Source organism: Leopardus geoffroyi, chromosome A1 (genome assembly GCF_018350155.1).
Source record: "Leopardus geoffroyi isolate Oge1 chromosome A1, O.geoffroyi_Oge1_pat1.0, whole genome shotgun sequence".
NCBI lineage: Eukaryota > Metazoa > Chordata > Mammalia > Carnivora > Felidae > Leopardus > Leopardus geoffroyi.
This window is the reverse complement of record NC_059326.1, coordinates 212446223-212459497: the sequence shown is the minus strand read 5'-3', so window position 1 is coordinate 212459497 and position 13275 is coordinate 212446223. Positions and strand designations below refer to the sequence as shown.

General features: G+C 42.8%; 1 protein-coding gene across 2 annotated transcripts in view; it reads right to left on the bottom strand.

Moving 5' to 3' along the window:
- Positions 1-331: 331 nt before the first annotated feature.
- The window catches only part of ADAMTS12 (ADAM metallopeptidase with thrombospondin type 1 motif 12), a 336805-nt gene continuing 323861 nt past the window's right edge, over positions 332-13275 (bottom strand). For both annotated transcript variants that reach the window (XM_045440822.1, XM_045440815.1), the window contains 2 exons: positions 11733-11886; positions 332-4006 (listed from right to left, as the gene is read on the bottom strand). In XM_045440822.1, coding sequence (XP_045296778.1) covers positions 3828-4006; positions 11733-11886 — 333 coding nt within the window. In that variant the 3' untranslated portion in view covers positions 332-3827. The remainder of the gene's footprint in view (positions 4007-11732; positions 11887-13275) is intronic.

Below are 13275 nucleotides of genomic sequence, written 5' to 3'. Positions count from 1 at the left end.
GCAATATCCCACAAAGCTGGTGATGGAGGTGTGACCTCCATCAGTACTGAACCTGGTACTGAGGAGAATTTTAGGCATCACTTTGGATCATCATATGGTGGATTGTGTCAGCTGCATCAACATTCACAAGAAGGGACCTATGTTCTACATCACCGGGAAGGTGACTCATCTGATGACATAATGATCTAGGGGTGGAGTAGGAAGAAATCTGCAAAGGAGTGTGGGAGGAAGAAGTTGACAGCATCCTCCTCCAGTTGTTAAATTCCAGGGTAATACTGGTGGGTGGTGGGAGTCTCATGGCAGGAGTAAATGTATCACATGGAAACATCAATGAGTTTAGCGATTTTATTAATGCTACACGATAGCAGGCTATGATTACACTCTGGCTTTAAATACTGAGGTACCCACCAAGGTATCCCTAAAGGAGGCTGGGCCTGGCAAAACAGCGTAGCATAGAGATGCAGGGAGAGCACATGGGTTGGGCCATATACATCATACAACCACTGTGGAGGACAGTCATGGGTAGAACTGTGCTTTGCCAATGATTTTTTTAATGACATAACTTAAAATAATGCTAACACTAACAATATTTGAATTTTCAATACAACAAAATAGGAGTAGCATCAAATATGTTGGCTAAGTTGTAGCACCAGGCAGTTCACGTCATGTGGTCTCTCCCCGAGAGTGAATCACTGTGCACCGAGCAGCAAATACACTGTCCCAGGACTTCATCTTAAAGTCAGAGGGAGAAGAGCTAAGATTGGCAGTCTCTGGGGTAGCAGGGTGTAGATTTTAGAATTTGAAGGATTTCAGCCAATTGATTGGGAAATTATAGTCTGAAACAGCATAAATCTCTCACATTGGTTTCAGAAACTTGATGAAGTCAACATTCATTAAATATCTGGAAGCACCGCATTGGGATGACCGCACCAGGAAAACCCATTGTAAAACAAGTCATTTCCATGAAGAGGCAATTGTTTGTATCCACAAAATTATTTCTTTTTTTGAAAAGTCTTCGCTGGTCTCTTGGAATATTTTCTCTTGGTGTGTTAAACTATGTTTCAATGTTCAAGAATTCAATTCACCCACAACTTTCCAGAGAACAGTGAACTCTATCACTATGAAAGACAATGGAAATAAACCAAACTGGGTTTGAGAACCTCACTGTATTTAAGCACCAGACCCTGCGGTGGCCCCTCTTGCTCATGGCAGATGTGTATACAGCATGTCTTGCCACATTTCTCACTTGCCTGTTCAAGGTGGGAAGAAAGGAGGACGTGCACTCAATAAATCAACAATGCTGTTTGATGTTGTCCCCTGTGAACATCCAAGGAATGGTGAAGGTACCATCTAGGTTCTCGTCTTTAGAGCCTTCCTGTTAAATCTGAGGCCTCTTTATGACTGCAAGCAGGGGGACCTGTCAAAACCCTGATGATCCAAAGCTGAGTGACTGTCAAGGTAGCAACTGTGTCAGATGACTCTATCCTGAAGTACAGACTGACAGATACCACACAACTATCTCACGACACAGCCTCCATACAGGCAGTGAACGTCTGTGATACATGATTAGGGGCTCATTTCCTGCCTTTAAGAAACTGGAGAAAGGCCTAGAATGGAATATCTGGCCAGACCCGCCCCACATGTCTATCATCTTCTCTGCCATGTGGGTCATAAATAACATGGTCCATTTCGTGTATTGAGAAATCTGGCCTAGTTGAGTTTGCTGAGGTCAGTAGGAATCCAGGTTTGTTCCTGAGTTCTGGAAGACTGGTCATACCCAGGTCTCTGATGGCATGCATAAACTGATGCTAGATAGTACAGTACTGGGTGAAGTTAAATCAACCTAGCTTGCTAAATTCGGCCCCCTGAAAGCCCACACTACACTTCAGGGACGGTCTCTGCAAACGGCCTCATTAGAAAAAATCAGGTTCTCCTCCACTCCTGTCACTAACCATTTAAGCCTCTTCTCTCTAAAATGTATTTCACCAATGATTGTCATCTACCAGCAGTGTTTGCATTCAAAGAGAGAGAACACAAGACCATTATTACTGAGAAATAACCTCCCTGGCTTTAGGTAAATGTTTCTGTTTTCCTCCTGTTTCTGCTCCTTCTTAAATTTCATCCCAACCCCAGTGTTCTATTTTCCACAGGAATTTATCAGAATAATAGACATTAATGGCTTGAAAGAAAATGAAAAAGCACATAATATAAAAATTTTAAGCTTCTAGTATCCAAGCAATAGAACTGGCATTGGCCAGCAACACCATCACACATTCAGTAGATGTATATGGACTCGCCCACCTGTACATCTATCTATATGTTTATATTAGTTCTGCCACCATCTAGATATTAGCACCATTATTCAATAGCACCATTCTGCTGAACGGATAGGTAATCCACCAGAGCTTTGGGACACTACACTACCTCTGCATGAGTCTGGAATGTGCTACCCATTACCTGAAGTCCACATCCCTGCTTCCCGCTCTGTCAAGAACTGGTTCTGAGGGCTTCTTCCCTTTGAGGCCCTCCCTACCCACCCACCCACCCAGGAAACTTGCCTTGTATTTGAGACCACAGCCTCCTGATTGGTGGTGAGAACGTCCAGAATAAGCATTCCAACATTCATTTCACTTTTTGGGTCTCTCCTGACTGTTCCATCCCGGGAAACAGACCTTAAAACTAACTACTGGGTGTACTGGGAAGTAGATCATCTTAACCTCACTTTTGAGTTGTTTTTTTTTTTTTTTTTCTCAAGACTAGAGGTGCGTTCCAAGTTCTTGTACTTAATACAGTTTACCTGGTTCTTTGAGATATTTTAATCTTGAGCACCATTTTCTGTCCTGGGGGTAGGCAGGGGTGTGTTGCAGCCACAGACTTGGCTAGAGTAGCTGTTGTGTGTAAACCCCCAGCAGTGGAAACACAGCTGGACCTGAATTGATGACTCAGGCAGGGAATGTGCTACAGAGGAAACATCAGACAGGAAGACTCATCTACTCTTCTGCAAAGGAAACGTATTTGCCAGGAAAGGGGGAAGAATAAAGATCCATGTTTCTTTTCTTATACTAGCAAGAATCTGATTTCTGCTCGTCTGCTTTTTAAGAGTTTTCATAGAAATTATCCTTCAGTCAGAAATGTCTTCTGTATAATTAAGCTAAATCTTTTACCTTTACAAATCTTATAGTTGCTGCCCATTTTCTCTTCTTCTTATATCTCCAGGCACGCAAGGGAGTCTAAACAGCCCAGATATGGAGTCTACAGTGATGTAGACGGAGTGATATAGCCAGCACTTTCTCTCCCTGACTCCGGTGAGTACTGGCTGAACAAAGTGGTCCTCTGCCTGGGTGAAGTAAAGGAATGTTCCTGAAAGCTCTCTCCCATGACGTATTCAACAACAGCTTCCCCAAGCAGGAAGGAAAAAAAGGATGGTTTCACCTAAGTACATTAACAAGATTATTTGTTACCTGGATACGTCTGGTTCTGTTTCTTGATACTCCTGAGGTAGTCTGGGAAAATCCTGGTGTCTTTGTTTTTATTTTTAAGGAGGGGAAAGACATCATGTCACTGACTTAGCTAATCTGGCACCTTTCCTGGGAGCCAATCCCAGGAGATGCCTGACTCTCCTGGATATCTCACCTGCCTGTCAGGGAACAGCAAGCTATCACAGTCCCACGCCTTTGGCAAGGATGTTTTGTGGCTAAAAAACACAGCGGATTTTGTTTTGAGCCGAAGTTGGGCCTGAAAAACCTCAGTGCAGTGGTCCCTGGGTCTAGAAAGTGTACCATCAGCAGGTTGCTGCAGTCTGTGGTGGAGGGTGGCTTCCTTCTGGACTAGAATGCTTTGGGGTTTTTGAGCGACTGTGGCTTTCTTGGCCTTTGGGTGTGGACGATGTGTGTCTGGGGACATGAAAGGCAGCACTGAGCCCTCACAGTGGGCACAGAACATTTCTTCATGGTTTTTAGTGTTTGGCAGAAACTGGCTGATAACTTGTCCTTGGTGCAAAGTAAATCTGTGGAAGGAGAGAAAAATAAGAAAAAACAAAGATTATCCTTTGTAAGTGAATGAACACAACTTCTATTAATGGAAGATGTTATGCATCTACCAAGAAAGGTTTCATAATCATTCATAATAGTTGACATCCACAGAACACTGATAATGTATCAGACACTCTGCAAAGTATTTGTGTTAAACTGAACTATCAGTCACAATTCTTCACTCCTGCGTAGTGGTGTCATATACATTCCCGCCCTTGCCATGGCTGCCTGGTGGGTGTGAATACTTCTCCATTGTTTAACTTTGGGTTTAGCCCTATGACTTGCTTTGGACAATGTGACCTAAGTGCGCATGATCCTTGCAGGGCTTTGGGGGGTGCAGGAGGAGGAGCCTGCCCTGGTGAGCTTCTGCTGTCACCGTGAGAAGGACATGGTTCATGCACCTAGTGGACCAAGGAGGATGAAAGATACATGGAACAAACCTAGACCGGACCTACAGCTTGCAGCCAAGACCAGCCAACCACAAGCTAGATCAGCTGACCCTCAGCTGATCTGTAGATGCTGAGCAAAATACACATGATTGTAGTCCCCAAGTTTAGAGATGTTTTGCTCTGCAGTATTGTTTTGCAACAGTCAAATGCAATGTTTCACATGCACTGCCTCATTTAATCATTCCAGCAGTACTATCAGGCAAAAATGATTCTTTCCATTACACAAATGAAGATGGTAAAGCCTACAGGAGTTAAAAACCTGCACAATGTTCCCTGGCTAGTAAGTGGCACAGCCAGATCTAAACAGAGACAGTTTTAACCCCAGAGCTTATGCTCTTATCAATCATATTACTCAGAGCACCAAGCAATCACCCAGCTATCCAACTAACCAGTGTGTTCTGAGCATAGCTCAGCACAGCAAAGGATACAGGTATATAGAATGTGGTCGCTGCCCTCCAGAAATGTACCCGGTAGATGAAGCCATAAGACATACACAAATAATTCCCCTGGATTCTAATCCTTGTTCTACTCTAACAGCTCTAGGTAATTAAGTTTCTCAATTTTTTTTTTCCTTTAGCCCTGCTCTCCTCATCCATGAAGCAGGGAATTTCTCAGCGACCATCAACACCACACACATTCTAGGAGCAGTATTCAGACTGGACTGGTCCATGCAGTCCTGGGCTGGAAGAAATTCAGTGAGGCCCCAAATAGCAGATTTTTCTTCTACAAAGTGAAATTCAAACTTTGTCTGGGTGCCTCTCAGAGCTCTGGCTGCTTTTCCTTCTTCTTTCCAGAAGAGATTTGAATCGTCTTGAAGAAAAGCATTTTCACAAAGAGGCTGTTGTCCTTTGTAAATAGGATTGTCAGTAGAAATAAAAATTGAGGTAACATCGTCTTTACCCAAAATCTGTGACAGTATGTTTTCCTCTTTATACTTTCTTTCACCTTCAGGTCATGAGGGCAAAAAATGCTTTGTATCTCCTCATAACTCATCATTCCCTTGAATGCACCTTGTGTTTTTTTTCTTCTTGTGAAGAAATAAATGTCTTCTATTCGCTGTCAGAATCCTATTTTGTTTGCAAGTTTTAACAGCACTTGGGAATAGGCAACACACAATGTGCCTAGATCCCCCCAAAATCTTCACTGTTGATTCTTTTCTTCTTCAGGCCCCTTCCCTAAGCCTATTATAAAATTCCACAGGAAACTTTCTTAGGTGCTTTCACGTTCCAGGAAAGGCACACATTTCAGCCAGGGATTCCTACTGTGGAATAGGAACTGGAGGTCCTCGTCTCCCTCATCTCTGCTAGAGCGGCCAGTATTCTCCTTGAGGGCTGGCCCTCCATCATGTGGACAGCTGTTCAGAATGAGACAAAGATTCCTCTCTAGGCTGCTGGCTTTGGAACAGGGCCAGCATGGAAGCCTGGGTGTCACAGGTCTGCTCCAATTTCTCAGTCAGTATCTCCTGAAGCCCTTGTGGACGGTGGATGGAAGAGGTGCATCTGGTGTAGCTCTCGGCCCCATGTTCTCCCTTCCACGGAAATGTGAGCACTGAGGTCACCTCGGGAAAGGAGGAAGACAGAGGAAGTGCGAAGGCTCAGCTTGCATCCCCTTTCTCCACAAAGCCTCTTTTGGCCATGCTGCCCCACGTGGATCCCTTCTGTCTCAGTCTCCGAACTTGTATTACTATTGCAATATTTGCTCCAACATGCTACTACATTCCATCTTGAACTCTTCTATAGTGATGTGAGCCTTTTTTGTGAGGGCTAAAGTGTGACCTCTCAAGCATGTCTACCATTATAGAACAGGCTTCCTAGAGGCTCCCAAGTCCCTTAACCTATTGTGGGCTGAATTGCATCCTCCGAAGTTTTAGTGTCTCCCAAAGTTGGAGTCCTAACCATTGGTACGTGTGAATGTGACTTTGTGTGGAAATATTTCTTTGACGATGTAATAATGACACATATGAAGATGAGGTCACATCAGAATAGGGTAGACCCTTAATGACTGGTGTCCTTAGAAGAAGAGGAGACAGGTACACATAGTGAAGAGAAAACCACATGAAGACACTGACATCAGAGGGAAATTGGCCATGTGATGATGGGGGCAGAGATTGAAGTTATGCAGCTAGAAGCCAAGGAAAGCCAGGGATTGCCAGCAACCGCCAGAAGCTTAGACAGAGAGCATGGCCCTGTTAAGACTTTGATTTTGAACATCTGGCCTCCAGAACTGTGAGAATACATTTCTGTTGTTTTAAGCTATTTAGCTCCTGGTAGTCTTTTATGGTAGCCCTAGGAAAGTAATACACCCCCCCCCTCCTATGACAATAATAATAACAGAAATACAATTTATTAAGCACTTACCAGGTTACCAGACAATATACTTCACATATACTGCCTTATTTGAGGCACGTAGAAATTTACTTGTAGGTATAGCTATTCTTCTCTTAAAAACAGAAGGTTCCAGAGAGGCTTGGTAACTAGCCCAACATTGCATAGCTGGTATGTAGATGGTGGCTGGAATTTGAATGTTGTTTCATTGCTTCTAAAACTCGGACACCGAGGGAATGAATCTCTTGTACTGGTGATGGGGGAGGAGGAGGGCACATGGACAGATCTTCCTTGAAAAGAACATCCTCATTTGCTCACACGGGGCCCCCTATTGTCAGGTTAGGTCACCTATGTGACTGGCAGAGGCTCAACCATGCCTGGTGTTCTTGCCTGATCTTGGGAATCATGAGATCACAAAGTCTGCTTTTCAATGGTCTTCAGAACCCTGGGAGCATGCTGGATGCTGGGGTGCTCCTGTTTGAGAGTGGGGAACTTGAAAGACGAGTGGAGGAGAGAGGTGGCCTATATTGGGAGTGTGTTCCAGGCCTGTGTTTAGCAGCTCATTTAGATAATGACCATGAGCCCAACATCATGGCACGGCTTAACTGCACAGTTCTCTTTATTATAATAAAACAATGAAGGCTTGTTGTATTCATCAGCAAACTGGATCCTGGCCGAAGCACACACAATGCTTATAATTAGGGGCGACTTGGAGAGGAGATCTCAATTTGCCTCTGCCTGTTCAACAGAAACCACACTTGGAAATTTAAAGGGACACATATAAGCTTGTTTCTTTGTTGTCAGCTGTGTCTAGGTTGAAAGGATAATATTTTTCCCATAGAAGAAAGTTTAAAAACGATTTCAGTATTGCTGACAAATTCAGTTTCTGTCAGAGTTTGGGTTCCTTGAGGCCAGGGGCTGTATTGTACTCATTTCTGTCCCCTCAGTTTTTAGCATTTGTCTGAGACATATGTTGTGATCAGCAATATTTGCTGAATAAATGAAAACACAAAATTCTATTCATCTGGAAGAATATTCTTGAGTAGAAAGTTTGCTGATTCAAATGTTCATTTGTAGCAACTCTGGGTCCAAGTACTGTCTTCATTACTTTCCTTATTCTTTTTCTTGCCTTCTCTACCCCTCATTCCCTCGTTAAAAAACAACAACCCAGGAATGGTGCGCATAAGAGCTTTGCTTTTGTTTTATAATCATTATGAATATAATGCCTAGAATATACTTGATAGTACATATTTCTGGATAAATTTTTAAAAATTTGTTAAATCTTTAAATTAAATTTTTTTTATCTTCTAGATACTTAGAAAGGGTTTAATAGTCTCTACTATGGAAATGGTAGTTCTGATTTAGAATTTAAATCATTAACAATTTTGATGGCATCTAAAGGAAGTAAAATGGCTTGGAGGAAAGCAAACCTTATGTGGAATTCATACTTGATTCTACAGGATGGACACAGGGTGTATGTTTATTGTGATGGCTGGCTGACTGACAAGAATCCAGGCACCAAATGACTTATTTTCAAAGCATTTTAGAAGGCTCAGAGGTCAGGGTTGGTGGTAGATTCTTTAAATCAAGGAATTTCTTGAAGCTGCTCTTCATGTTGTTTCTGTATGAGTAAGCATGGCTCTGCCTTCAGGAGAAGCTAGTAATTATTTTTTGTTGCCCTGATAATTGTTGAGGTGAGTGGAATTCATTGCTATTTGCATCCACTGACACCCAACTATTAGTCACCATCTTCTCAGTGTGAGATTTCAAGATAAAAATACCATGTATGCATTTCACCTAGTTTTGATTATTGAAGATGGCGCGGTCCAGTGATAAGACAGTTAAAGACTATCTACATAGAGTTTAAAAATAACAGCCCATAACACTGAGCATGGTCAATCAAGCCTTTTTGCTGCTTCAATTATATAAAAATCAACACAATACAGACAGATACTATATCGCCTTAACATTTGAAAAACACGGTACCATAGAAGATGATGAGATGACACAAAGGGAAGAGGGTCTCAAATTGGCTCCTTGATCTAGAACAGGGTGCTTCTCAAACTTTAATGGACATCCAAATCACCAGGGGATCTTGTTTAAGTGCAGATTCTGATTTAAATGCAGTAGATCTGAGGTGAGGCCTGAGACCCTGCATTTCTAACAAGCTCCCCGGTGATGCTGAGGCAGCCAGTCCAGGGACCAATAACACCTCTGAAAATGAGCGTTAGGTAGTAGCTTCTTTCGGAGTTTCAAATAAAGTCAATGATAGCCACCCCCAAATGCAAGTTAGTCAGAAAGAAGTTGCGCGGGACAATCACATCTAAAGCATTTTCTCCCTCAGTGTATTACATTCAGAATTTCCAGCTCAGATCTCCCTCTTGGCTCTGCATCTGTGTAGAAAACCAATCACAGGACACTCCTACCCAAATGATTCATAGTCACCTCAACAAACGTGTCCTAAACAGGACTCATTTCCTTTCCTCATTCTCAAACCCACTCCTGGGGGGGCCTGTCTCAGTGAATGGCAGCCTCCTCTACTCAGCTGCCCAGGTTGGAAATCTGGGCTTATCTTCCCTGTTATTCCCCCAGGAACAGAGACTTGCCAAATCTTCCTGTCAAGTAGTTCCTGAATCCACTTACTTCTCCCTACGTGCACACCACCCTAGTTCATGCCACATACATCTATGGCTTGGGGGACAGCTGCAGTCTCCTGAATGGTCTTATCTATCTTCCACATGGCAGCTGGCATGACTTTCGCATCTCCATGTCCCTGCTTGGAATACTTCAATGCTCCTTCTGCTCTAGGATAAAGTCCACACTCATCCGCATGCATCGCAAGCTCCAGCTTTGCTTTCTACAGTTCCTAACTTCCCATGACCTTCATACTTGAATTAGACTCCTGTGCCATGACATTGTATTCTTCCTGGTTACTGCAGACACAGAAAGCCCCTCAGGAACCTCTTGCGTGACCTGTCTACACATCGTTCACTTCCTCTACAGGTCTTCCCTGCTCTCCCCAGTTCCCAGTCCATGCCCTTTCCAAGAACTCCTGCAACATTCTTACCTCCCTTATCAGGGTCACTGGGTTGCAGCTGTGTTCCTTGTTTGACATTATGTTTAGCATGGAGTCAGTCAGGGCCCAACAAATATTTGCTGAATACGTGCATGATTTGTAAACATGCAACCTCTAAGGAAAATCTCAGGGTATGAATTCTAATGGCAGTCTCCATTGAATGCCAGTCTCCTCAGTACTTGGAAGGAGGCAAGGAACAGATGGACAGAACACAGGCTCCACTACCACTAATCTCTAACAATCTTTAGAAAAATACCACCACTGTGTCTGACCCACATGCTGGTTTTTCACTTAGCTAATGACGTCTAATAGTCAGTTCTATAAATAGGGACAGAGTAAATTCAGTCTGACCATCTAAATCGCAATTTCAGGACTACATCTACAGGAGGTACCCTCCGCTTTGTAATGGATGTAAGTATACTATCAAAAAATCCTCTCTTTGCCTGAAAATCTCCTCCTTAGGTTTTTAACTTAATTTTAAAATCTCACATATTAATGAAGCCCCAAATACCAATGAAACGGACATTAGAGTTCATGCTTATGCTTGAACCCATTCATTCATAAATGGATAGAAGAAAGCGTAGTCTATTGAAATGAAGTAAGTTGCCCAAGGGAGGTAACTGAACTGGTTTGTTGATGGAATTTTTTCTCTTTTTAAAGGCACTTAATACCTGCTGTTTAAAATCTTCACAACAACTTCAGAAAGCTTGTATTATTATTCTCTTTATATCCAAAAGGAAACAGACTCAGAGTGTTAAATAATTTGCCAAGGTCACAGATAGGAAGAGGCTGCTACTGGATGCAAACCCATTGCTGTCTGATTCCAAAGCTGGATTCTTTTCACCCCCGAGGAAGTGACGCATGTGAGAAGACCTGGCTTGGTGCTCTGGCTCTGAAGTCAGCCCACTGGGTCTTCATGAACAGGCCACTTAACCTTTCCAGGCTGCAGCTCAATGGACTTAAATGACGAAGGTGACCATACGTTATTCAGATCGGGATGCTTTCGGAAAGTAGAAGTTGAATGTAGCAGGTAACAGTGATCTTCCTCTGTTCAGGTGTCCCTCCTTATGTTTTTTGGTCCATTTTCATGTGTCACCCCAACCCCCTACCCTGCTAAGTCCCAGCATCCCTGTTCTGTAGCCTCTAATACCCAGTGATTCTTGCTCTTTTGGAGGACTGCCCACAGACCCTCCTGGAGTTGCTTTGTCTCTCCACGTAGAGAGCTTTTAAGACCTGCGAATTCACTTTCCCCAGTGTAGCCGTCGGCCAATCTGAAGAGTGTGGGAGTGTGAAAGTCCAGCTCACAGGCCTCAGGAACAGACAGATCTGACACATAGCTTACACCCTAGAGCTTCCCTGTGGGACCAGTCTGAAACAGCAGCCTGGCTGTGCTTTTGCCCTCTTTTGTCTTGCTTCTCCTATTCCCTTAATGGTTTTCCTCGGGAGCACTTCCTAAATGAATCCCTTGCACACAAATTCATACCTCAGAGCTGTTTCTGTGGAACCTGACCTAAGCCAGTGGTGCTGGATTGATAGAGACAGCCGTTCACCACTTGACTGGCTTCCTGAGAAAGGCTGGAACATCTCTCAGAAATTTCTGAAAAAACAGAAGTGATTCTCATCTGTGTGGGATGACATCAGTGTGAATGTGCTTTGAGACGGGAAAATGAAAGAGATAATCCCTCAAGGATCACCAGATCAACAGACAGCTTGCTCTGAGTGGAGCTGGCTGGCCTCTTCAGCATTAGATTCTTCGCTCAATAAAGGGGACTAAAATTATCCACAATCGATTCATACAGGACACCTTATTGATGAAATGTTCTCTCCCCCCTGGGCAAAGGCGTTCACCCACCAGCACTCTTCTTGCAGGCCTGCAGGCTGCACTTCTGGACTTCTGGAGGTCTGGCTTCGTGATCACACACGCATCGGTCTTCAGTTGTGTTGTCTTCTGAGGAGACACAATGCACAGTCCTCTTCTGAAAGCCCCCTCCACAGGAAGCAGTGCACTGAAAAAGAGGGGTGCACAGAGAGTCACGGTTCTTCCCTGGGACCACCAGGGGGACTCTAGCAGAGCACCTCTAGCCCCACCATACTCAAGGAGGGGACAGTCTCGATTATCAGAAATCGTTCTGAAGGAGTCAGAGAATAAGGCACTACAAATTTGGAGATGCGAATTTAGGCAGAGTCTATACTACTGACTGTGTGGATTGAATTTAACTTAATTGACTGTTGGGTTCTCTGAGGAATGTGGACAAAGTTTGAAATACAAGCGAAATAGAAAAAGATTTCATTTCTAAGCCCTGGTGCCTCAGAAATCCAGTTTCTCTGAACTAGATTTGACTTGGGGCTGGGAATCAGACATGAAGAAAGAGAAGTAGGAGAGGAAACCATGAAAGAATGGAGAGAGAATCTGGAATGGGTCCAGCTGGACCATGTATGGCCTCAAGCCACTCACAAGATTTTATCGCAGTGTCATCCAGTGGCTGCCTGGAAGCAGAAAAAATTTTTTATTTTGTCTATATATTATGAAAATATATAATATAAATGTATGTAATATATTAAAATATAATATATAAAATATTTATATTATATATATTAAAAAATATATAAAATATACACTATAATATATTATACACACACACACACATACACAACATAAAATTCATGATTTTAACCATTTTTAAGTATACAATCCAGTGCCCTAAGTGTATTCTCATGGTTGTGCAATCATCACTTCTATCCATCTCTAGAACTTTTTTGTATTTCCAAATTGAAACTCTGTACTCATTAAATAAGAGTTCCCCATCTTCCACCCCCACCACTAGCCCCTGGCAACCACCAATCTATTTTTCATCTTTATGAATTTGACTATTGTATGTACCTCATATAAGTAGAGTTGTCCCTGGATTACTTCAGTTAGCATAATGTGTTCAAGTTTCCTCCGCAATATAGCATGTACCAGAATTTCTTTTAAGGTGGAATAATATTCCACTGTATGTATATACCACAGTTTGTTTATCCATTCATCTGTGGATGGATACTTGGGTGCTTCCGCATTTTGGCTATTGTGGGCCACAGATACTCTAATGACTAACATTCCATTTCAACATTTTCTTTCTTATATAATTAAACTTCCCAGAGGGCAGAAACCAGAAATAACTACTGAGCCGATCTTGAGTAAATAAAAGTGTGCAACAGAAGACAACAGGAAGAACAAGGGCAGTTAATCAAGCCAGAATTTGATCAAGAGTCCTGGACCAGGATTCTGGAGATGGGCTTTTCCACTCACTGCATATTGTTCTGGATCAATCACTCAACCACTCTCTTTCTTCCTCTGTAAAATAAAGTTGTTACATAAAGAACAAATGACTTCCTTTCCTACTTTCTGCTCCTAA